Here is a 26,471-nt window from a genome sequence, read left to right on the forward strand (position 1 = left end):
CTCAATTAATATTTGACAAAGGAGGCAAGAACATACAATGGAATCAAGATAGTCTCTTCAGTAAATGGTGTTGGGAAAATTGGACAGATGCATGCAAGAAAATGAAACTAGAGCACCAACTTACACCATACACAAAAACAAACTCAAAATGGATAAAGGACTTAAATGTACGACGGGAAACCATAAAAATACTAGAAGAATCCAAAGGCAACAAAATCTCAGACATATGCCGAAGCAATTTCTTCACCGATACAGCTCCTAGGGCATTGGAAACTAAAGAGAAAATAAATGGGACTACCTCAAAATAAAAAGCTTCTGCACAGCAAAAGAAACCATCAACAAAACAATAAGAAAGCCCACTGCGTGCCGAAACCGGTTTGGCTCAGTGGATAGAGCGTCGGCCTGTGGACTGAGTGGTCCCAGGTTCAATTCCGGTCAAGGGCATGTACCTGGGTTGCGGGCACATCCCCAGTGGGAGATGTGCAGGAGGCAGCTGATCGATGTTTCTCTCTCATCGATGTTTCTAACTCTCTATCTCTCTCCCTTCCTCTCTATAAAAAAAATCAATATATATTTAAAAAAAAAAAAAAAAAGATAGCCCACTGCGTGGGAAAACATATTTGCCAATGTCATATCTGATAAGGGCCTAATCTCCAAAATTTATAGGGAACTCATACAACTTAACAAAAGGAAGATAAACAATCCAATCAAAAAATGGGCAAAGGACCTAAATAGATACCTTTCAAAAGAGGACATTCAGAAAGCCAAGAGACATATGAAAACTTGCTCAAAGTCACTAATCATCCGAGAGATGCAAATCAAAACAACAATGAGGTATCATTTCACACCTGTCAGAATGGCTATCATTAACAAATCAACAAATGACAAGTGCTGGAGAGGATGCGGAGAAAAGGGAACACTTGTGCACTGCTGGTGGGAATGCAGACTGGTGCAGCCACTATGGAAGACAGTATGGAGTTTCCTCAAAAAACTAAAAATGGAACTCCCATTTGACCCTGTAATCCCACTTCTAGGAATATATCCCAAGAAACCAGAAACACCAATCAGAAAGGATATATGCACCCCTATGTTCATAGCAGCACAATTCACCATAGCTAAGATCTGGAAACAGCCTAAGTGCCCATCAGTAGATAAATGGATTAGAAAACTGTGGTACATCTACACAATGGAATACTATGCTGCTGTAAAAAAGAAGGAACTCTTACCATTTGCAACGTCATGGATGGAACTGGAGAGCATTATGCTAAGTGAAATAAGCCAGTCAATGAAAGAAAAACACCACATGATCTCACTCACTCATGGATAATAAAGACCATTATAAACTTATGAACAAAAATAGATACAGAGGCAGAGCTGCCTCGAACAGACTGTCAAACTACAGCGGAAAAGCCGGGGAGGGTTGAGGGGCGGGGGAGGGGGGAGAGTGGTAAGAGATCAACCAAAGAACTTGTATGCATGCATATAAGCATAAACAGTGGACATAAGACACGGGGAGGGGGGGAGGGGAGGCCGGGGGATTGTTAAGGGCGGGAAAAAAGGAGACATATGTAATACTCTTTGTAATACTTTAAGCAATAAAACAATTTTTTTTAAAAAAACTTGGTGAATGTTTGGTGCCATTTACAAAAGTGGGGGAGATCAAAGACGGGGCTCGTGTGGGAAGGGGCAGAGGTGGTAAATTACTAGTTATGGATCTGTTGAGTTTTAAATGCCTGTTAACACAACACACATATTCAGATAGAGATGTTGAGGGGATAGCTGGCCACACCATCCAAGCTTTAAACTTAATATTTTTTTTTAAATATTTTATTGATTTTTTTACAGAGAGGAAGGGAGAGAGATAGAGAGCTAGAAACATCGATGAGAGAGAAACATCGATCAGCTGCCTCCTGCACACCCCCTACTGAGGATGTGCCCGCAACCCAGGTACATGCCCTTGACCCGAATCGAACCTGGGACCTTTCAGTCCGCAGGCCGACGCTCTATCCACTGAGCCAAACCGGTTTCGGCTAAACTTAATATTATATTCAGGCAAATATTTCAATTAGTATGTGTCATCAAGTTGGCTCCAACACTGGTGACCCTACAAATGAGTGAGCAGTTTCATCTTAGGGTTTCCAAGGGGAAAGAAAATGCAGTAGTATTGCCTTCTGCTGCACAGTAAGTCCAGCCCAGGTTTGTTAAGGTCCGCGGTTTAGCATATCACCAAACACCTATGACATGTAAACACCTTGCAGGGGGAAATTTCAGTAGGTACTATCTAAAGCTGATAAATTCCTTTCTACATGGCTTGCACCAAATTTAGTAGATTGGTTACATTTGTAGACATATGAATGTAATTCAGTGAGATTTTTAACAATGTAGGAACTTACATATTTAAAGTATTACCTTCAGGATAACTACATATTCTTTACCCCTGAAATGTTGATATCATAGAAAACATTTTTAGAACATTTCTGTGTAGCAAAATTTTAGTAAACATCACCTTTTATTGGTTATTATAATAATTTCCCTTTATATACTAAACTGCTGGGGAAAATAAACTAGAAATGTAGATTTGTAAATGCAGCCTCAACTACTGCCACCTTCTAGTAAGTCATCTAAGAGGTCCACATCTGGGCATGTGTGTGTGCCAGGGAGTGTGATTGTCTTTAAATAGTGGTGCATAGATAGGTAAGTGTAAAACTGTAAAGCTAGACCAGTTTGACTGAAATGATGGGCAAATTCATTGTAAGTTTTTGTTTTATTTTGCTTTTTTAACTAGAGAGCAAATGACAGAAAAAGAAAAGAAGAAAAGTACTAAGCTACAGAAGCTATTAAAACAAATATCACATTGTAATTTTTAAAAACTTCAGGGTAATGAGCCTGATGGACATTTTTCATCTTGTATATGGTGTACAGCAGTCTACATTTTCTTATGCTTAAAGTCAAAAGAGCAGGAAAACATTTTCTGTTATTATGTAGGCAATGTATACTACAGTTTTACATTAATCCAGATTATGTTCAATTAGAGATGATGAGGGGATTAGTATCCCTGAGTTAAATATAATGTGGTGAAAACTTTTTTAATGGAAGTTACAGCTATAATTAAGAATTACTCTGTTTTATTAACCCTAGTGAAAACCCTAGTGAGTGAACATTGTTGGTTTTTTATTAATCCTTGTACCAGCTTTCATTCTGTTACCTTAAAATCCTTTGAGACTTGCTAAGTTGATGTACTATTTTTTTAATTTTATTTCATTGTTTAAAGTATTACAGATAGTAGTACATATGTCTTTTTTTTTTTTTTTTTGTCCATTGACCTTCCCCCAGCCTCCCCTAACCCCTGGCACATATTTTTGTTTATTATTTTGCCTTTGCTAGATAGAAAAGTGCACTATTACCAAAGCTGGCAGTCCCCTGTAAGTAACAGTTGGCATGGTATAGAGGGGATGGTGTGAGGTCCTTCTTTCCACTTTGTTTGTTGTACTCCCTGTTACATTTTTCTTTCATTGATGGATCATGTAGAAATGTTTGTGCATTTGGTTTGCACCCATTGATATGATTCAGTATTTGAAATTCAGACGTAATTTATAAATCAGTGTGATTATGCAGAAAAAAGGTTAAATTTTGTTTAAACCTCCTACAAAGCAGCTGGACTATCCTAACATAAGTTTTCTAGTGTTTTGTTGGGGAATTGCTGGAACCTACTTGTTGGCACATGGATAAGAAGAATTGAGGGCTGTAAGTATATCATTTTTTTAAAATATATTTTATTGATTTTTTACAGAGAGGAAGGGAGAGAGATAGTCAGAAACATCTATGAGAGAGACACATCGATTAGCTGCCTCCTGCACATCTCCTACTGGGGATGTGCCCGCAACCCAGGTACATGCCCTTGAACAAAATCGAACCTGGGACCTTTCAGTCCGCAGGCCGACGCTCTATCCACTGAGCCAAACCGGTTTCGGCTAGTATATCATTTTTAACTAGCCTCAACTAAAAGAGCAGTAGTGTGTGAAAAGGGTACAAAATAAATAATACGGGCATTTGGAGGATGGCTATAATCTGGGTGGGGAAATGCCACTAATTCCACTAATCTTTCATTTTCTCCATCTAAAAGCTATGATGGGAACTGGTATAAACATTATCCCAGTAGTCTGACCAATCTGTTACCTGTAATTTATGATCACAAACAATTAGGTAGTCTTTGATGGACATGTGAGCCACTGGATTCTGTTTAAAGATGCAATCTAAATCATATTCCCTATACTGTTTCTTTTTTGTCCCACAGAGGCATAATCTACCATATATTCTCCATTTCTCCATGAACATATTGATCTCTTGATAGAAAATGTGTAGGGTTAGAAAGCGATTTTATTTTCATATTAAATAAGGACATGTTCACGTATTCCACCACATCCAAGCATTTTTTTATGTTTCTGTTAACATTTCTCCTAGGCTCAAATGAATGAATAATGTTTTGAAGGCCTCTAAGAATATTAAGCATATTTGTTTGTAAAAAGATGCTTATGGCCAATATTTTAAATGAGTTAAAATAAAATTTTATTATAAAATACAATATTTCCAGTTGTTATTAAAGCATAATTTATTTGCAGTAAAACTCACCCTAATGTTTAATGTACAGTTTTGTGAGTTTTAACAAATTCATAGTTAAGTAATCACCACCACAATGAAGATCTAGGACAATTCATTATTCAGTAAACATCCCTCTGTGTCTTGTGTGAATTTCTCCTCTCACTGCAAACCCATGGAAATTACCAGTCTGATTTATGTCCATATAGTTTCGCTTTATCCAGAAGGTCATATAAATAGAATCATACAGTATGTAACCTTTTGAATCTGGTTTCTTTCTTGGGAAGCATAATGCGTTTGAGATTTAGCCATGTTGTCAGGTGTATCAATAGTTTGTTCCTTTTATTGCTCAGAGTAAGTATTCCATTGTAAAGCACATCTCCACTGAGGAACATTTGGGTCATGTTTCTTTATTTTTTGCTATTGTAAGTAATGCCACTTTAAATATCATCATGAAGTCTTTAATGTTTGACATGTATTGGAAAATTAGGGTATCAAGAAAGGTACAAGTTTCCTCAACATTTATCTTTTTGATTGCTAAAGCAAACCCTAAAAGTATTAGAAGTAATGCTGGTCCTGAAGAAGTTAATTTAAAAATGTAACTTGAAATTTGTTTCTCCAACTTAAAAATAAGTCAGTGAAAATGCATATAATTTAAGCATATGAAACCTAATAATATGCCATACTGACTTTCCTTGGAACCCTCAAAATTAATACATATATTATAAGCCTTACTCTGATATATCGGGAAATGACTCACATGTGGCACATGTGTAGCCATTTCAAATTCAGCTATAGTTAGTGTTAGCACTTCTCTGGGCTATTATTTCTCTGAGTTAGGTATTTCCTTTGTTAGAATTGGGATAATTACAAAAAATATGGACCAATTTCCATTGCAGGCTCTAAAGATTCAGTTTTAATAAAATATTTTTAAATGACTTTTCTTTATATATTCTTAAAAAAAGAATCTTACATGTTTAAAACCAGAAAAATAACATATTATATTTAAAATGCTTTTGTAGATTATGAAAGGATCCTAAAAATGTTTTTTCTCTTTCCCTTAACAGCTTGGTCATGTATTTCTCTAATAACCATTCATTATTTTCCTCTAAAAGCTTATGGGCACTCCCCTACATACAAACCATGGAAGACCTTTGTTGATTCATGATCTGCTCTTAAGTATTTTGCAATTCAAAACAGAAATAGAAGAGAGACCTAGGTGATTATATAAAAAATATAATGTCAGTGGGCAAGCATATACTAAATACACACAGTAGAAAAGACATGTTTCTGTCAAGGGCAATGTCACAGGAGGTTCATGTATAGAAAGTGAAGATGGATGTTTCTGCTTTTCTTTCTTTCTGAAAAAGTGGGTGGACTAACCAAGGTATAAACAATTGCTCAACTGAAACCTGTATAATTTTATTAACCAACTAGAGGCCTGGTGCACAAAATCATGCACTTGGGGAGTCCCTCAGGTTGGCCTTTGCCAATAGTTGGTCTTCAGATACATTCAGTCAACGAGGCCAGCTTCTTTAGGCTTCAGAGGTACGTTGTGCCAATAGTTGGTCTTCAGACATATTCTGTTGCCAATGCCAGCCCGGGGGAGGGACCACGAGGAATCGGGCTCCCTCCTTTCTCCTGTCAGGGTCCAGGGTACACGTGAACAGGATTTGGGTTTGTCAGGGTGCCAGCAGAAAGCTAACCAATGGCTGATTCCTCAAGGAATTGGGCCCCCTCTTCCTTCCTGTCAGGGTCAGGAGTGGGGGTGCCGACTGGGGGCAAGGCCATCCAGGGGAAGGAGCTGTGGGAGGTTGGGGAGCCGATCAGCCCGGATCCAGCCAATTGGACTCTGCAGTGCATGAGTAGGGTCCCTAGGCCTGGCTAGCGATCAGGGCCTATGAGGGCTTTCCTTCCCCTGGCTGCTGACAGCTGGCCCCGTCCCCACCCTCCACTGCTTGCCATCTGTGCGGGCGGCACCGCCTCCCCCACTCCTCCACCACCAGTAGCCTTGTGACAGGCGTGGGGTGCAATTGCTTGGCTGGCCTGGGCCTCCTTCTGCGGGGCGATTGCTGGCCGGCCTCACCCACCCACCACAGTGTTGCTGGCCGGTGGCCTGGGCCTCCTTCTGTGGTGTAATCGTGGGGCAATGGTGGGGCCCCCCAACCAATCGCATCGCACCTGCCTTGGCTGGCCTGGGACCAGTATGTGTCACAGCATGGTCGCCTGGAGGGTTGTTCTGCTGTTCGGCTGTTTGGTTGATTTGCATATTATGCTTTTATTATTATAGATGTCACCCCAGTAAATTTAATAAAAAAGAATTGCTCAAATGAAGAGAAGGAAAGAACTTGCTAGGGTGATGTCTGAAGTATGTTATATAGGTAAAGCCAATGGGATGTGTAGAAGGCCCCCCTCTGATGATAGAGGGTAGGTTCACCATTGTTCATATGGAAAATAATATAACAATAAATAAATAATACAAGAATAATCTCTGTGTTTCATGTATTCACAGCTATAGACCTGCTTTTGCCCACCCCGTATGCCTCACACCAGGAATATAGGATGCTGTAGCAAGCATGTCATAGTCGTAGTCCGCCAGCCGCGACTTTGACATGCTTGCAAGGAATGCACCTATGCACCTTCAGTTTCAAAATATAAAAATCACTAAGAATAGTGTTAGATCACATAGTCTTTGTTTGTTGTAAATGTGTACATGAAGAAAATGGATGTATTACTCAGTGATTGCTCAAATAACTAGCACACAATGAATTTTACAAGATTGTGGTGAGGACGGCTGTACATCTTTGAGAGTATGTGTCCTGTGCATTACCAGTGTATTAGCTCAGCAATGGCAGCCACAGTACAGAACACTCCGTCAACGTGTGATGATAATATAAAGAAAGTGAAGCTATAGGTGTAAGTGGTAGGATGGTTCACTTGGCATCTTTAACTTGGAACCAGCCAAATAGAATTTGCTTCATTTTATTTAACTGGTATCCTAAAAATTTCCCTTATCCAACGTTAGATATTTTCTCCAAAAGTAAAGTAAACATACATGATTGCTAATGAAAATTCTTTAATTATTTTACCACTTATTTAGTTGCAATTTAAATTGAACCTACTTCTTGAATGAGTTTGTGAAGAGGAAAAAAATTCCCACATATAATTACACATATTGTAATTGTTTGCATGAATCAAGATTTCTCTTTTGGTATTTTGTATACAACTTCTTTATCTTCATTGTACCTTCTTCTTCCAGTCTATTTTAAATTAAGACTTTATTTTTTTAGAGCAGTTTTAGTTTCAGAACAAAACTGAGGAGAAGGTACAGAGATATCCTCTATGCCCCCTTCCCAGTCAAGTGCCTAGCCTTCCCTGCTTTGATTTTCATTTCCTTCAGAAATACTCCTTCTGTTGATTTGCAGGAGAGAGAGAGAGGAGGAGAGGGGAGGGGAGGGGAGGAAGAAAGAGAGGAGAGAGAGAAAAGGGTGGCATTCTTTATCAATGAAGAGAAAATATAGAACTAGCCGCAACTGATGTGATTTCAAAATTGTCTGTTCTAGTCTCATAATGCAGTGCTCCTTTAAAAACTTAAATCTCCGGAAGTCACCTGCATCAGGCAGGTAGTAGAACATTCCTGATATTGATATGATTGTTGAATATTTGGTCAATAGGTTTTATTCTTTTACACAGTATATATTTGAATTGCATATGAAAAAAGTTTCATTATGAATGAAAGTATTAGGTCATAGAAAGGGTATATAATTTTCTCATTTCATTTAGAACCAAGCCACTCTGGTCCTTGAGTTAGCTAAATTGATATATTCATGTTTATAAGTGTTTGTGGAAAGGTTGTGTTTGAAATCCCTGCTCTAATCAAGTCATCACTTTGCAGTCCATATCCTCACTGGCCTTCATTTGGAATGTACAACTCCCAAGGTTACACCATGGAAGGGGTAATCCTTAGTTTATTAATAAGGTTATTAGCTTGTGCTCCGGGCACTGACAGTGGACTTGGTCACTGTATCACTGTGCTTTCATCCCACCATGAACTGTCATTTGAATTCCAAGGTCGCTCAAACAAGAATTCAAAATCAGTATTGAAAAGTCTCCAAAGATGGGTAAAAATATACTTTTGAAAAATCTTATAAAGAAATTTTTCTTTCATTTCTGAACTTCCTAGAGACTCAGATATCATTAAAACTTGAAAACCTTCAGGTTTTCAAAGCATCTTATAATGGACACAAAGAAAGCCCTTAAAATTGTTTTCATTCTAACTAGTGAGAAGATCAAAGTGAAAGTTATTTCAGGCTTGCTTGATGGCGAACATACCAAAGGACTCTTGCTCCCTCTACAGAAGGTGCTTCAAAATTGCAGACACAAAGATATTTTATTTTTATTTTTTAATTTAATGAAATAGATTTGCCATGAAGTTCATGATGATTAATAAAAAGTTTTGGCTCCATATGTATCTCCAATGTCTTGCAAACTGGTTGGTTGTCCTAAAGTTGATCAGGATAGGATTGTGCATTTCTAATTTGGCATTTCTGTCTTGCATCAGCAAGGGTTAAACTCCAGTAGCAACAAATGTGAAAACAGAAGGTTTTTGTTTGCTTGGCTTTGTTCAATTTATTTACTTTCATGGATGAATAAAATGCTTGAACATATATTAGGTGATCATCTTACTCATTTTCATTTAGCCAGGGAATTTAAGCCAAAAAAATAATGTACTGTACCTCAACAACTTAATTAGTTTTCTCATTTTCTACTTCTAATTATTTTGGTCATTTTTATTTCTTGGTTGTATTTGGAAAAAAATATTAATTTGAACTGTGACTTCACAGGAGGAAGAATTGTTTCATTTAATTAAACTGGATTTTTTTTTTCCAACTATACGTAATATTTACAAAAGACAGAAAGTTTGACCTTTCTGTAAGAACTTCATTAATATATAAAGCTCCCATGCATATACATATAAGTTATCTTAATTTACTGATGTAAGTTAAATTGGAACAAAATGTTAATATTTTAGTAGCTTTGGTTTGAACAATTTTATCCATTTTCTTTTACAACTCCAAGATTATTTTGACAGGTTACTAGTTTTTCTTACTGTGGCATTTAAAATTATAAGTATAACAATTCTTTTATTTCATCAATAGAGTCTTAACAAAAGATTGAACATTCTTTTCTTTGTATGTAGCATAAGAACAGCCCTTCTGCTATTACCTTGTAATTAAAAAATGAATACATATGACAAAGTAGCTTCTTTAATTTGATTATGTCACATCAGACTTACCTGTTCTAAATTAGTATGCTTATACTAGACTGGATTTTTTTTTCCTCTCTGGTAGGTGTACTGGTCCATTAGCAAATTGTCTTTCAGAGAAAACAAGAGACCCAGTAGAGGAAGATGATGATGAATATAAGATTCCTTCATCCCATCCTGTTTCCCTGAATTCACAACCATCTCATTGTCATAATGTAAAACCTCCTCTTAGGTAAGAATGTGGGCACCTTTTTAATCTTCTCACATCTGCATACACATTATCATTTTTAAGCAATTAAATCATTTCTATTTATTAAAAATCCTTGCTTTCTTGCTCAAAGTCTCTTCTTTCTATATACTGTTTTCTGAATTACTTTCAGAAAAAACTAAAAGATAGATTTTTCAGCAAGTCATTTGACTAATTTAGTTGACTAGTAAGTCTAACGGAACATTTTATTGCCCTCTCTCCCTAAAAACAAATTGTACTCTGATCAAAATTTGTTGATGGCTACCTATAGTAGTGATTAATTCATGAATTTTCCATAAGCTAATTTCAATCCATTTTTATAAGTTCTAAGTACATATCTCATGAGGAAAAATTTGTGCTTAGAAACTAAGGTATTATGCCAACCATCCTTAGAATTTTTCTTCATGATGTAAAGAGTAGTGTAATTTCTATTCATTTCCCATCTTGATGTGCTACCTCCTTCTATTCAGATCTTGAAGGAAAAGAGAAAAAAAAAACCCTAAAACTTTTTCTCTTAACTGCTTTTTATCAGGTACTATCTATCTCCCTTTTGCTTGGATCAAATAAGAATGTGAGGAATAGTGTTTTTTCTTGTCAGTTATTTATTCTCACTACACTGGAGACATCCTTGATTTTTGAAGTAGCAGCTCCATTGAAGTATATGAGTCATTGAAAATGGGTGTTGTGTATTGAAATATTAGCTTGTCTTTATTTAATTGAATTAGTAAACCATAATATATTATTATTTATTTTTTTAAAGCCTGACATATATGAGGTATTCAATAAGTGAAATCTGTTTCAAAACTTACTTTCTAAGCCTCAGTTTTCTTTGTGTAATAACATCCCTGGAGCTGTGCTGGGAACATAAACTGGGGTTCCACTGCTGCTGTGGCCCAGCCTTCTGCCTGCCAGTGTCTCTTGATTGAGAGATAGGAGAGCCGTTGAACACTTCAATCATCTATGCCATCTTTACTTAGTGTACTGTTTCCTTTTGAGGTCTAGTCAGTCAACGGAAAGCATTTTATGTGTGCAGTGTTCCCTTTTCAGATGAGAAACCTAAAAATGTTCTTAATGCCTTTCTCTGAGTATTGTACTGAGACAGAAAATGCAATGCTTGGAAAAGAAAAGCAACTCTTCATTTTAACCAAAGATCTGTCTTAATGAGTGATCCTGGTTGGAATTATCAACACTCTGCTGAGTTATTAACTGGGATTATTAACATTCTGAAGTCCAGGGCTTCATATTTCAAAGCAAGAACTGAAGTATTTCTTGCTAATTGCTGGTGTTTAAGACATTTGCTGCTAAAATAGTATTATTGAGAAGACAAAGAAATAACTTCAAGGCATTTATTGTATCAGGATAACCAAGTGTCTACTACTCTTAAAAAAGAAAAAAAGTTATTCCTTTACATCAAATACAAATTATTACAATTTTCAGTTCCTTTGACTCTTACAAATGTGTAGTAATTTTTAAAAACTGAAATGAGGTGAAATATTTCTGTCTACATGGTATCTCACTATTTTTCATTGCTGGAGAAGTGAGGGGTATAATTTTAATATTTTAAATTTTAATTGTCACATCATATTGGATGAGCTATTTGATGGCAGGCCTCCCAAATCTAGAAAATAAAATTGAATTATGTCCACCATTACCATCTTTGTACTGTTATAGAGAAGTAATAAATGTTGATAATCCCTAAACTTAATTGGAGTGCATTTTTTATCTAATTTGTTCTTGAAAGCTGATGGATGAAGTATCTTCTTATGTCCTCTACAAAACACTCTTTAAGCTTAAACAGTTCTTTCTCCTCTGTTCCCCCTTACCCTTTGGAACATCAGAAGCAAATTGTCAATATGTGGAAAAAGTTAAACAGTAGATGAATAATTCAATTGAGTTTCAGTAAAAATCCATCATTATTATAAAAATTCAATACATGCTAACTGTTTTTAAATGAAACATCTCTGGCCCCTTGAAAAGAGGTGGCTACCTGAGAGAATGGAAATGAATTACAAATTAAGCACTCTTGCAATAACTATTTAAATATCCACTACCTCCTCCATTATGTATGTAATTCTATTTTGCCCCAAGAATTCAGAGTAAATTAGAGAAAAGTAAAATCTAAACTCTGCTTTCTATATAGCTCTTTGTGAGCAGAAGTTGATGAACAGAGAGTTCATTGTTACACAGCTATATTCTGAAGACAAGACATGGCCTGTATCTTCTCTTCCTGTTGCTGTCTTCCCATGCCCCAATTTTACCCATTGTGTTCATAGTATGATTTCAACAGCAAAAATAATTTTTAGTATTATTCTTTATAGACACCTAGATCAAAATATTTGTTGTGTACCCAAGACTTTTGCTAAAGTCATTTTTGTACAGTTGTCAGAACTGCCAGTGTCTTGTTCTTGGCAGCAGTGAAATTATACTATAGACTCTAGGTCTGAATATGGCTATCAGATTTTTTTAATGACTTCTTTTAATATGTTGTTTTTGGGTTTTTTTTAGAGAGAGAGAGGAAGGGAGAGGGCTAGAGAGATAGACACATAGATGAGAGAGAAACATCAATCAGCTACCTCCTGCATGCGTCCTACCGGGAATCAAGCCTCCAACCCAGGCATGTGTCCTGACTGGGAATCAATCCATGACCTCCTATTTCATGGTTGGATGCTGAACCACTGAGCACACCAGCCAGGCTGCCCATCAGAATTTTAATGCAATTACTGATCATTCAATATTATTCTCCATCTTTGGTGGGCTCTAGTTTGTTATAAAGACAGCTCAAATTACAGAAATAAAAATATGTTAAATAATGTATTTTTTTGCTTTATTACATTTTTTTCTTCAAAAACTTGACAAAGTATTAGTGAACTCTTTCAAAACAGTATGTTAATTTCAAAGATGTGTTTCAAGTACAACAGTTTTTGTGATTATTGTAATTCTTAGTTTCACTTAAAAAAGATAATTTGTGCCCTGACCAGTTTGGCTCAGTGGATAGAGCATCAGCCTGTGGACTGAAGGGTCCCAGGTTCAATTCCGGTCAAGAGCATGTACCTTGGTTGTGGGCACATCCCCAGTGGGGGGTGTGCAGGAGGCAGCTGATCAATGTTTCTCTCTCATCGATGTTTCTAACTCTCTATCCCTCTCCCTTCCTCTCTGTGAAAAATCAATAAAATATATTTTTTAAAAAAGATAATTTGTATTCCATGGATATTCTACTTTGTAAAAATATTTGGGTAAGAGTATCTAGATAATATTACTTGTACTTTTCCCAGAAAAGCAACTTAATTATATTTATTTTCAAACTTTATTATATGAGCTGGGTTGCTAGTTCCCATCACCCTCCCAAGTGACTTTTAAATGGAAAGTAATTATCCTTATGATTTTTATCCTCTGATCTCTTGCCATAGGTCTTATGATAATGGTCATTGTATATTGAATGGAACACATGGTACATCTTCAGAGATGAAGAAATCAAACATGCCTGAGTTAGGCATATATATAAAGGGTATGTATAATACATATTCTCTTGGTATTCTACATCTTAATGGTCAGAATTTAAAGGCAAAAGTCCATGCCAATGTTGAACTGAAAATACATTAAGATTTTGTGTTATCCTCTAGGAGATGTTTTTGATTCAGCCTCTGATCCAGTGCCATTACCACCTGCCAGGCCTCCAACTCGGGACAATCCAAAGCATGGTTCTTCACTCAACAGGACGCCCTCTGATTATGATCTTCTCATCCCTCCATTAGGTTGAAACCTTTTTAAAAAATTTCTAACAAGCCACCCTGCCTCTTCTTTCAATTAGTATCAGAATTATCAGAGTTCCATGTAATGCAGACTCACTAGGTTCTGAATCTATCTGAACTAGAATGGATTCTTCAGGTGATGGTGCTCTCAAGTTCATGTGACCATTATTCCATTCAGAGAATTGAAGCAATGGTGTCAATAGCTGGCCCTCAGACTTTTATCAAGTTATATCTTCATGTACTAAATGTAGTCTACAAAAAAAATCTATGAGAGCATTGTTCAGGCACTTGTGTTCTAGTAGATTTGAAGTGGTCATCTGAAATTTTCTATAAGTACAGTTTTTAACGAATGTGTACTGTTTCAGTATAAGATGATCTGGTCCCACTTAGTTACATTATAGAAATTATATATTTTATTGTAGAGAGCCGAGAATAAATTATCTTATCATCATTGCAAAGATTTGTAAAAAACAGATCCAACAAATCTAAGTTTCTTTGTTTCAAATTTTAATATGAAGAAGCATACTTTGTGTTTGGTGTGTGTACCTGCATGGAAGTATGCTAAAGTTGGCTGGCTGTGTTAATTCCTTAAGTCTAAGTGGGAAGTTTCTTGCCCTATTTTTAGAGGAAGTCAACTAGAACCTTCACACACATTAAGGCTTTACAATAACAGGCCATCATAATGTAAAATAATGTATGCTGAAGGTCCATTTATAAGCTTCTCTAAAATATTAGAATACCAGAAATGTGAAGTAAACCTTTTTATTTTTTTCCTCTAACACCATCAACCAGTGTTTCCAGTTACACTATTGCAGTGTCTTTTACTCTCCTGTTCTTTTTATTTTACACTTGAAACCTCTCCTGTCTTTTCAGTAGTTCAGTGCTTTATTCTCACCTACATGAACGACAAGTCTTCTAACTTCTTTATGTGGTATTTTTCTCCCTTCTTCTTCCTATACACACGTTTGACCTATTACCCAAGTCTTCAGGATCTAGATGATCACTGTCCAATAGAACTTCATGTGGTGATGTAAGGGTCTATATATTCACATGTGTGATGTCGGAACTGAATTTTAGTGAAATTTAAACTTAATAGCTACATGTGCATGGTGACTACTATATTGGGCAATACAGATAAATGCTCCAACTTGTCTTTTTAACTGCACTTTCCTCTGTACATCTCATGCTTTATTCACACTGTTTACTCTAAAAGACACCATCTTCCCGTTTAACAAGTATTTTTGAGCCACTGATAGCCCAGACCTTCTAGTTCTTCGTAACACCTTGCTTAATGCCAATTTCTTCATTTCTCTTCCCTCTTAAAATGAATCTCTCTCTGTGGGACCTATGGAACTTCCATCTTGAATCATTAGTGAACTTTTCTTAGATCTCCTTCTGGACTCTAAGCTCTTTGGGTCACACCCTTATGATTTAGGTCTTCACGTTACCTATGTGCCTGGCATGGTGCCCGACACTTACGGCTGAAAAAGTATTTGAATGAATCAGATAATTTAGCAGATAGCTTAAGGTTGGAATGATAACAGAACTACCTTCCCGGTACCTTCACATATTTTAAGTTAGAAAAATATTTATGATCATTAGAGAAAATACTTTCAGTATTTTTTGCAAAGCAAGCTGTATGAATCGTAAAACTATTTTCTTTACGTATACCTTTTTGTTTGTCAGTAAATTTAAATATGTGTGAGTTTTTGTTACTGGAATATGTGGCTGTTCATTTATACACTGTTTTATTCACAGACCATTTGAGATTGCTTACATACTCTGCAACTTAATTTTTTTAAAGAATCAATATAAAAGGAAATGTGCGTAGAATAGTACATATGGCAGGGGGAAATAGACAAAAGCATGCCACAGTGTTCTGTAGTTGCTAAAACTGGGAAATATGCAAATATGACTAACTAGCTTTGTGACCACACAACGTAGTTCTATATTTAACTATTTCTCTTTAGAGATATATTGTAATAAAAAAATACATTTTTCTCCTGTAGGTGGCTATTTGCTGTATATTTTGATAATGAAATATATGGAGCATTAGCTTCAATAAATTACAACCTAGTAGGATAAAGTTTAAAAGATAATCTATTCTGTGACATTAAATTTTTGTGCATAGTGTGATTTTCTAATTAGAGGCTGTTACACAAAAGGTTCAGTGTGACAGAATTTAGTTCAAAATTCTAGTGTCTTAATATTATAAATTTCACAGGTGAATAGTAAGCTATTTCATAACCTGTGGTGCTGCTTTTTAATAGAAAGACGTGGGAAATAGGAAAAGTTTGCACACACATATGTGTGTGTGTATCTGGTTTGCTGCTTCCATAGTCCCGCAAAATAATTAACTCCCATTATCAAAGTTGGTGAACAGCTGGATAAACACTGCAGGTGAAGTTCTTTATAAGCAGCAAGAGAAAATCAATCATTACTTTGGCCTGATACTGTATTTTGACTAATAAGGTTCTGCTGTTGATACTGACCTTTCTTTAAATGCAGGTGAAGGTGCTTTTGATGCCCTCCCCCCTTCCCTCCCACCTCCTCCACCTCCTGCAAGGCATAGTCTCATCGAACATTCAAAACCTCCTGGCTCCAGTAGCCGGCCATCCTCAGGACAAGACCTTTTCCTTCTCCCTTCAGGTAGGAGAGAAACTTTCACTTAAAGCAAAAATATTTCTAAGGTCATACTGAGTAATTCATTGGTTTCTATCTCCCTGGGGGGTTGGGGGGAAAGAAACCCTGGGAGGGAAATAGCAGTTGGGTAAGTTTGTTTGTCAATTGATTGGTTTAATTGCAAAAGGATTACAAAAATGGCAAAAGCAATAGGAAGAATAGAATGTGGAAATGGTGCTATATACATCATCCCAGTCCAGATAACACCCTTATGTTACCAAGGCATCCCTGAGTACCAGAGGGCTCCATGATTGGGCTAATAGTGATGGGGACAAAATTTAGACTTTGTCTCCGATTCTGAGTGCAGTAATTTTTTTTTTTTTAGTAAGTTTTAAAATTTTTACTACATATATTTTAGGGGCATAATTTCATTCAAAAACATATTTTGGTAAATTATAACAGTGATAAATTTTTCTGAATTACCTTCATTTTATTGTTTTGTTACTATTTTTACTTTTAAGCAATCATTAGTAACAGTATTGAAAAGTATTCATGGGGACTTGACTGTGACCTTTATAAAGTGGTGTCATGATGTGGCTACCAAGGGAGCTTATGCTATGACGCTGACAAGTCAATCAGGGTTTTTGACTGTAGGAAGTTTTTAGATTACTGCTTCAATTTCATAGTAGATATCAGTCTGCATAGATTTGCTGTCTCCTTGATTCTGTCTTAGAGGATTGTCTGTTTCTAGGAATTTGGTTCTTCCAAGTTGTCCATTTTCTTGGAATATAATTTTTTTTTTTAATTAAATCTTTATTGTTCAGATTATTACATTTGTTCCTTTTTTTCCCCCCCATAACTCCCCTCCTCCCAGTTCCCGCCCCACCCTCCGCCCTCACTCCCCACCCACTGTCCTCATCCATAGGTGCACGATTTTTGTCCAGTCTCTTCCCACATCTCCCACACCCCTTTCCCCCCCAAGAATAGTCAGTCCATTCCCTTTCTATGTCCCTGATTCTATTATAATCAACAGTTCATTCTGTTCATCAGATTATTTATTCACTTGATTCTTAGATTCACTTGTTGATAGATGCATATTTGTTGTTCATAATTTGTATCTTTACCTTTTTCTTCCTCTTCCTCTTCTGAAAGGATACCTTTCAGCATTTCATATAATCCTGGTTTGGTGGTGATGAACTCCTTTAGCTTTTCCTTATCTGTGAAGCTCTTTATCTGACCTTCAATTCTGAATGATAGCTTTGCTGGATAAAGTAATCTTGGTTGTAGGTTCTTGGTATTCATCACTTTGAATATTTCTTGCCACTCCCTTCTGGCCTGCAAAGTTTCTGTTGAGAAATCAGCTGACAGTCGTATGGGTATTCCCTTGTAGGTAACTGAGTTTCTTTCTCTTGCTGTTTTTAAGATTCTCTCTTTATCTTTTGCTCTTGGCATTTTAATTATGATGTGTCTTGGTGTGGTCCTCTTTGGATTCCTTTTGTTTGGGGTTCTCCGCGCTTCTTGGACCTGTAAGTCCATTTCTTTCACCAGGTGGGGGAAGTTTTCTGTCATTATTTCTTCAAATAGGTTTTCAATATCTTGCTCTCTCTCATCTTCTGGCACCCCTATAATTCTGATGTTGATACGCTTGAAGCTGTCCCAGAGGCTCCTTACACTATCCTCGCATTTTTGGATTCTTTTTTCATTTTGCTTTTCCGGTTGGATGTTTTTTGCTTCCTCGCATTTCAAATCTTTGACTTGATTCTTGCGCTCCTCTGGTCTGCTGTCGGGCGTCTGTATAATATTCGTTATTTCAATCTGTGTGTGCTTAATTTCTAGTTGGTTCCCCAATATAAGATCGAGGGTCTTATTAGTTTTCGTGTAGATCTCATTAAGTTTATCGGCAGCTTCTAAACAGTTCTTGAGAGACCTTAAAAGTGTGGTTCTGAACTCTATTTCTTCCATTGACAATTTTGTCCTGTTTCTTTGTCTCCGCATTTTGTTATGCTTCCTTGGTGCACCCCCTAGTGGTCTTTGTTCGCAGTCTTATAGATAAATCTTGATTGTTGTAGCTAATTCCAGGGAGGGTTTGACCTCCAGGCCAAGTGGCTATGAGAATCAGCTGTGTCAGCAGTGAGAGAACTTCTGTCCTCTAGGGAGGTGTTAATCTAGCCTTTGCCTGAGGCTATCCGGCAAATGGTTCTGCGCTGGGCTTGGGCGGGGCGGGTCGCACAGGATCAACAGGGTGGGCCAGAGAGAGCAGTTATGGCGGCTCTCAGTCCTGTCCCAAGGGGCTCTGCCTCTCTGAGTCCCAGCACCCGCTGCAAAGCTCGGAGAGAAAGCTGCACTTGCTCTGACCGAAGCCAGACAGTCCCGCTTCTCCCGTTTGAGTCTGGGTCCCTAAAGACTCGCCCGGATCTGGTGCTCAGAGTCTGCGACTCCCTCCCGATTGAAAACAACAACCGCGCCCTCCGCCGCCAGCCCGCTCCGCGCACTCCGCACCTCAGAATTTGACTTCAGCACTGCGCCTCCTCTGAGTGTCCGTATGCATTTCTCTTTCCTCCTAGTTGTAGGACTTCCACTCAGCCAGCGTTCCTGTGGTTCTGGGTGATGTCCCTTCCGTTTTTTGGTTTCACTTTTGAAGTAGTTGTTCAAAGCAGCAAACTCCGGCGTTAACCTATGCCGCCATCTTGGTTCTCCCGGAATATAATTGTTTTTAGTATTTTCTTATAATCATTTGTATTTCTGTGGTGCCTGTTGTCACCTCTCCTCTTTCGATTCTTTTTTTCTTAGTGAGTTTGGTTAAAGTTTTAACAATGTAATTAGTCTTTTCAAAGAACCTCTTTACATTGTCTTTTTAGACTATATTTCTATTGTTTCCACTCTGATTTTTGTTATTTCCTTCCTTCTACTCTTTTGGGTTTTGTTTGTTCATCTTTTTCTAGTTCCTTTAGGTGTAATATTAGATTGTTTATTTGAGATTGTTCCTGTTTCTTGAGGTAGGCCTGTATTGCTATATATCTCCTTCTTGGAACTTCTTTGGCTGTGTTAGATAGATTTTGGGGTCATTGTGTTTTCACTTTTATTTGTCTCCAGATATCTTGATTTCTTCCTTGATCTCACTGTTAAGTAGTATGATAAGTTATATGTTAGGATTCATTGTTCAGTAGCATGTTATTCATCTTCTATGTGTTTGTTTTTCAGTTTTCTTCTTGTAATTGATTCCTAGTTGCATATCACTGTGATAGAAGATGCTTCATTGGACTTCAGTCTTTTTCAATTTATTGAGACTTATTTTTTGGCCTACTTTTTGATCTATCCTGGAAAATGTTCTACGTGCACTTAAAAAGAATGTACATTCTTATACTTTTGGGGAAGTGACCTAAAAATATCAACTTCGTCCTGTGGTATGAACTGTCATTTAAAGCAACTGTTTCCTTGTAGATTTTCTGGCTGAATGATCTATCCATTGATATCAATGGGATTTTAAAGTCCTTTATTATTACTATATTACTGTTGATCTCTTCCTTTATGTCCTTTACTAGAGGTCTAGTGCACGAAATTTGTGCAAGGTGGGGAGAGGTTCGCTGAACCCAGCATGCACCCTCTCACAATCCTGGACCGCTGGCTCCTAATCATTCACCTGCCTGCCTGCCTGGTCACCCCTTACTGCCCTCACCTGCCGGACTGATCGCCCCTAACTGCCCCCCCGCCAGCCTGGTAACCCCTAACTCCCCCCTCCCTGTTGGCCTGATCGCTCCCAACTGCCCCCCCACCCCCGCGCTGGCCTGGTCACCCCTTACTGCCCCCCCTGCCAGCCTGGTCACCCCCAACTGTCCCCCCTACTGAACTGGTTGCACCTCACGGCCCCCCCACCGGCCGGGTCACCCCATGCAGCCTGCTTGTTCAGTCGTTTGGTCATCCCTCACTAACCCCCCTGCCGGCCTGGTCTTAGGCAGCCATCTTGTGAAGGTGTGAGGGTCAATTTGCATATTACCTCCCTTATTATATAGGATATTTACTTAATATATTTAGATGCAACTGTGTTACATGTGTAGATGGTCACAAGAGTTATACTTTCTTGTTGAATTGATCTCTTTATCATGGAATGTTATTTTTTTCCCTCATTACAGCACTTGTTTTAAAGTTTATTTTATATAATTATTGCTACCCCAGCTTTGTTTTGTGCCCAATTGAATGAAATATCTCTTTCCATCCCTTTACTTTTAGTCTGTTTGTGTCTTTCAATCTGAAGTGGGTCCCTTTTAGGCAATATATGTATGGTTCTTGTTATATTAGCCATTTATCCATTCACCCATGCTAGGTCTTTTGATTGGAGCATTTAATCCACTTATATTTAAATTAATTATGGATAGTTATTTAGATACTTTTACTTTATTATTTTCTGTTGTTTTTGTAGTTTTCTCTGTTCTTTTCTTATTTTCTTGCTCTTCTTTTCTCGTATGTTGATGACTTTCTGTAGTGTTGTATTTGGATTCTTTTTCTTTATTTCTTGTATATCTCATTGATTTTTGGTTTGTGGTTACTGTGTGCTTCATATATACAAGCTGTTCATAGCAGTTTATTTTAAATTTATGATTGCCTTAACTTGAATGCATTCTAAAATCACTATCATTTTTACTCATCCCTATCTAATCTAATAAAAGAGAAACATGGTAATTGGTGTACGACCGCTATCCTTCCCATTGGCTAATCAGGGAGATATGCAAATTAACTGTCAGCCAAGATGGCAGCCGGCAGCCAGGCAGCTTGAAACTAACATGAGGCTTGCTTGCTTCAGTGATGGAGGATTCCAACGTTCCCCGCCTGCCTTGCCGGCCTCTGAGCCTGCAGTTTGAAACATTTTAACAAATATAGAAGCTAAAAAAAAACCCAGAAACCAGCTTTCAGCGAGCTGGGATCTCAGAGCTGGAGTCAGAGCTAGAGTTATACATTGTTTCGATTACCTACTTTCAGCAGCGGAGGCCTAAGAGCTGGAGCCTCAGAGCTAAAGCTGGTCCAGAATTAAAAAAAAGAAAAATAGGAGCGGTTGGGAGCTTCCATCACCCGCCAGCCTGAAAACAGCCCTCAGCCCCTCACTCAGACTGGCCAGGCACCCCAGTGGGGACCCCCACCATGAAGGGTGTGTGACCAGCTGCAAACAGCCCTCAGCCCCTCACGAGGGCTGTCCAGGCACCCCACTGGGGACCCCAACCCTGAAGGGTATGTGACCAGCTGCAAACAGCCCTCAGCCCCTCACGAGGGCTGGCCAGGCACCCCAGTGGGGACCCCAACCCTGAAGGGTGTGTGACCAGCTGCAAACAGCCATCATCCCCTCACCCAGGCTGGCCAGGCACCCCAGTGGGGACCCCCACCCTGATCCAGAACACCCTTCAGGGCAAACCAGCCAGCTCCACCCATGCACCAAGCCTCTATCCTATATAGTAAAAGGGTAATATGCCTCCTAGCACCGGGATCAGCGGAGCCAAGAGGCCTCCCGGCACCAGGATCAGCGTGACAGTGGGCAGGGTCCAAACCCCCTGATCGCCCTGCAGCTCTGTGTGTGACAGGGGGTGGGGCCACAACCTCCCTATCTGCCCTGCTCTGTTCGTGACAGGGGAAGGCGCCCCAACCTCCTGATCAGCCCTGCTCTGTGCCTGATACAGTGGAGCTCCCCAACCTCTGATCGCCCTGCGGCTGTGTGTGTGACAGGGTGCGGCGCCCCAACCCCCTGATCAGCCCTGCTCTATGTGTGACACGGTGTGGCGCCACCCCCCCACGGGCCCTGCTCTGTGTGTGACAGGGTAGAGCCATAACCTCCCCATCAGCCCTGCCCTGAGTGTGAGAGAGGTGGCGCCCCAACCCCCTGATCGGCCCTGCTCTGTGGGTGATAGAGGGCAGCGCCCCAACCCCCTGACCCGCCCTGCTCTTTGTGTGACGGGGGTGGGGGGTGCCCCAACTCCTCTATCGGCCCTACTCTCTGAGTGACAGGGGGGAGCTCCTCAACCCCCTGATGGGCTCTGCTCTGTGCATGACAGGGGGCAGCGCCCCAACCCCCGGATAGGCCCTGCTCTGTGCGTGACAGGGGGTGGCGCCGCAACCTCCCCATCGACCCTGCCTTGAGTGTGACAGGGGGCGGTGCCCCAACCCCCAATCGGCCCTACCCTGAGTGTGACTGGGGGTGGCATCGCAACCTCCCAATCCGCCCTGCTCTGTGCATGACAGGGGGCGGCACCCCAACTCCCCAATCGGCCCTGCTCTGAGCCCGACCAGGGGCTGCACCTAGGGATTGGGTCTGCCCTCTGCCACCCAGGAGCAGGCCTAAGCCAGCATGGCGTTATCTCCCGAGGGGTCCCAGACTGTGAGAGGGCACAGGCCGGGCTGAGAGGCCCCCCCTCCCCCCCGAGTGCACAGATTTTTGTGCATCGGGCCTCTAGTCAATATTAATAAAGAGCTAATGTGCTAATGGTCAATACGCCATAATGGTAATGACCAGGTCATTAGCATATTAGCGGAGGCATTGCTCTGGAGACGGGGCGGAAGTGGGGAGGTGCCTGGAGGAGGCGGGACCATCCCGTGCCGGGGTGGGCAAGGGTGACAGCCCTTAGTGCCCCCCACCAGTCCTTCGCCACCCACCGCTCACACTCTGAGTGCCGTGCAGCCCACCTGCCATGGGAAGGAGCATAGCACAGCAGGAGGGAGTCTTCCACACTCTCCTCTGGCGCCATGACCGGGCGGAGCTGCCATGTTACTCTGGAGATGGGGCGAAAGTGGGGAGGCGCCCAGAGAAGGCAGGACCAGCCTGAGGCAACTCAAGGGACTGACAGCAGGGCTTGAAGCGGCCAGAGAAAGCCAGAGGGTTTGGGGGCTGGGCCAGGCATTCTGGAGCTCTGCGTGGACAGGTTCTGGTGTCAAGGCAGGCCTGCAGGTGGGTGGGCCGCACCACGTGATTTCGTATCATGTGCTGGGCTCATAGTATACTTATATTTTGTACTTCTTTTGTGCATGTGTTTGTGTGTATCCCTTAATTTATTGTTTTAATAACACATAATCTTTTTACTTTTGTCTTTCACCAGTTAACTGCCACGCATCCAAAATGGAAACCATCCCCACATGCCACGATATTTTGAATTGAATTGCATCTATAGATGCTTATGGAGTACAAAGGGTTAATGCTTGTACAAGCTTTGTAGTTGGATGATCCACAGCTTTTCCTAGATGTTTGCCTTTGTCAGTAAGATCCTTTTTTCTTTCCTGTACTTTCTTATTCGTATTTTTTATCTTTTCTTTCAAATTAAAGAAGTCACTTAACATTTCTTGTAATACTGAGTTAGTGGAGATGAACTCCTTTAGTTTTTTCTTGTCTGGGGAACTCTTTATTGCCCCTTTGATTCTAAATGAAAGCTTTGCTGGGTAGAGCAGTCTTGTTTGTAGATCTTTGCTTTTCATCATTTTGAATATTTCATGCCATTCCCTTCTGGCCTGCAAAGTTTCTGTTGAAAAAAAACACCTGATTGCCTAATAGAGCTCCCTTTACATAACTAACAGCTTAAGATTTTCTCTGTATCTTTAACCTTTGAGATTTTAATTATGTGTCTTAGTGTGGGCCTCTTTGGGTTCATCTGTTTGGGGCTCTCTATACTTGTATGTCTGTTTCCATTGTTAGATTAGGGAAGATTTGGTTGTTATTTCTTCAAATAGTATTAAATCCCTTGTTCTTTCTCTTTTAGTACCTTCGATGCAAATGTTGTTACAACTAATGTTGTAACAACTGATGTTGTCCCAGAGGTCGCTTAAACTATCCTCCTTTTTTAAAATTCTTTTTTCTTTATGCTGTTCTAATTGGGTATTTTTAACTCCCTTGTCTTCCAGATGGCAGACTTGATCCTCTGCTTCATCTGATCTATTGTTGATTCCAGCTAATTTCATTTCAGTTATTGCATTCTTCATTTCTGACTCTTTTTGTTGTTGTTTTCTATCCCATTTTTACCTTTCCTACCTCACTGTTAATGTTCTTACTGAGTTCATCTACTCTTCACCTACATTTATTGAGCATCCTTATAATGTGTTTTGAACTCTGCATCTGGTAGATTGCTTGCCTCCATTTCATTTAGTTCATTTTCTAGTTCTTTTGAGACATGTTTCTTTGAGTCCTCATTTTGGCTGACTCCCTGTGTTTGTTTCTATGTATTAGGGAGATCTGCTTCATCACCCAGTCTTTGAGTGTGGCCTAATGTAGCTGTCCTGTGGGACCCAGTGGTGCAGTCTCCCTGGTCATCTGAGCGGATTGCTCCAGAGATGCCCCTTGTGTGTGTTGTGTGTACCTTCCTACTGCAGTTGAGCCTTGATTACTGTTTGTTTTTTTGTTTTAGTTTATTTTAATCCTCACCTGAGGATATGATTTTATTGGTTTTTTTAGAGAGAGGAAAGGAGTGAGAGAAACATCGATGTGAGAAAGAAACATCAAGAGAAAAAAAGAGAAGCATCGCTGTAAGAGTTAAACATCAATCAGTTGCCTTCAGTACATGCCCTGAACCCACAACCTTTTTGCTATATGGGATGACAGCGCTCCAACCAACTGAGCCACCGACCAGGGCTTGATTATTGTTTTCATGTCAGTGGGTAGGTTTGACCTTCAGGCTGACTGGGTCTGAGAGCTGGCTGTGACTATAGAGGACAAGCTGTTTTGTAAGGGTTGACTCCACAGATTAGGGGTCTCTTCGTTGGGACTCTAATGCCAGCCACGTCTGCCCTTCGGGTTTGTCATTTGTAAAGCTAGTTGGTGGGGCTCTGATACTGGCACCAGGTGTGTACTGTTCTGGAGCCTCTTGGGTAGGGCTATAGTGCAGGTCAGGCTCATCTACTGCTTGTTCCTGGCTTGGGGTTATCTGGTAAGAGCTACAAAACATCTGTGGTTGGTTTCCACTTGTGCTGAACTTGGAGGTTCCTGAGAGAGGCTATTTTACAAACCAAGGCTGGCAGCCATTGGTGTTGGGCTGGGAACGCCTTGGTGGGTGCCAGGATGTGGGTTGAGGCCATCTGCCACTTGTGCCATGTTTGAGGCTACATTCCAAGCCAAGACTGGCCACTGCTTATGTCAGACCTGGGGCTACCTAATGGGAGTTACATTGCTAAGTTGAGATTGATCACTGATCATGCCTATCTTAGTGTAGAAAAACACACAAAGGCCAGATATTTACTGCTTTCTTCGGCTTTGTGGACCTTTGGGAGGTTTTAGGAAAGTCTGCAGACGAGCTGAGGCAGGCTGCTTGCATGGAGGATCCACTGGAAAAGGTTCAACCAGACATGCTGGTAGGGTGAGATCTCAGGGAATAATCAGGGTGGGGCATAGAGTATTAGCCAGGTTAATAGAGATCCCAGATTTAGCACCCACTTGGGCCAGAATGGCTGGGTAGGGGGAGCCCTCAACAAAAATACAATGGCACCTGCCAGCACTTCCAACCCTGGAGAGAGCTGTCTCGACCCCTGCCCATCCAGCCCTACCCAGTCAGTTCAGTTTCTCCCCATATGTCCCTGGCAGGTTTTGAGATGCTGCCTCTGGACAGGAGCCCAGAGTGAGTGAGTTTGTAAGTGAGTTTGTGCCCTTTAAGACCTGCAGCACCAACTTCTCCAGCAGCCTTCCCTCTCACTCAGATGCAGTCCTTCATGGTTTTTATAGCCAGATGTTATCAAGACTCCTCTTCCTGGCACTGGAGTGCTGGTTTGGGGAGCTCAGGGTGGGACTGAGACCCCTTGCTCCTTAGGGGACACCTCTGCAGCTGAGATATGCCTCCTGATTCTTAATTGCCACAGCATGGGTGTGGGATCTGCCTGTTTCATATCTCCACCTTGCCTACCAGGCTCTACATGGCTCCTTTATATCCTTAGTTATAGGACTTCTGTTCAGCTAGATTTCAGGTGGTTCTCAGTGATGGTTGTTGTTTAATTTATTTGTGAATTTGATGTGGTTGTGGGAGGAGTTGAGCAGTGTTTG

General features: G+C 40.0%; 1 protein-coding gene across 9 annotated transcripts in view; it reads left to right on the forward strand.

Moving 5' to 3' along the window:
• Positions 1–26,471, forward strand: part of CBLB (Cbl proto-oncogene B) — a 247,443-nt gene that overhangs the window by 203,742 nt on the left and 17,230 nt on the right. For 7 of the 9 annotated variants that reach the window (XM_059687925.1, XM_059687931.1, XM_059687927.1 and 4 more), the window contains 4 exons: positions 9,948–10,094; positions 13,517–13,614; positions 13,730–13,861; positions 16,367–16,507. In XM_059687925.1, coding sequence (XP_059543908.1) covers positions 9,948–10,094; positions 13,517–13,614; positions 13,730–13,861; positions 16,367–16,507 — 518 coding nt within the window. Of the gene's footprint in view, positions 1–9,947; positions 10,095–13,516; positions 13,615–13,729; positions 13,862–16,366; positions 16,508–23,553; positions 23,680–26,471 lie in introns of those variants that run through there. The other 2 variants (XM_059687932.1, XM_059687930.1) reach the window with 2 other exon arrangements.

The sequence above is a fragment of the Myotis daubentonii genome, chromosome 3 (genome assembly GCF_963259705.1).
Source record: "Myotis daubentonii chromosome 3, mMyoDau2.1, whole genome shotgun sequence".
NCBI lineage: Eukaryota > Metazoa > Chordata > Mammalia > Chiroptera > Vespertilionidae > Myotis > Myotis daubentonii.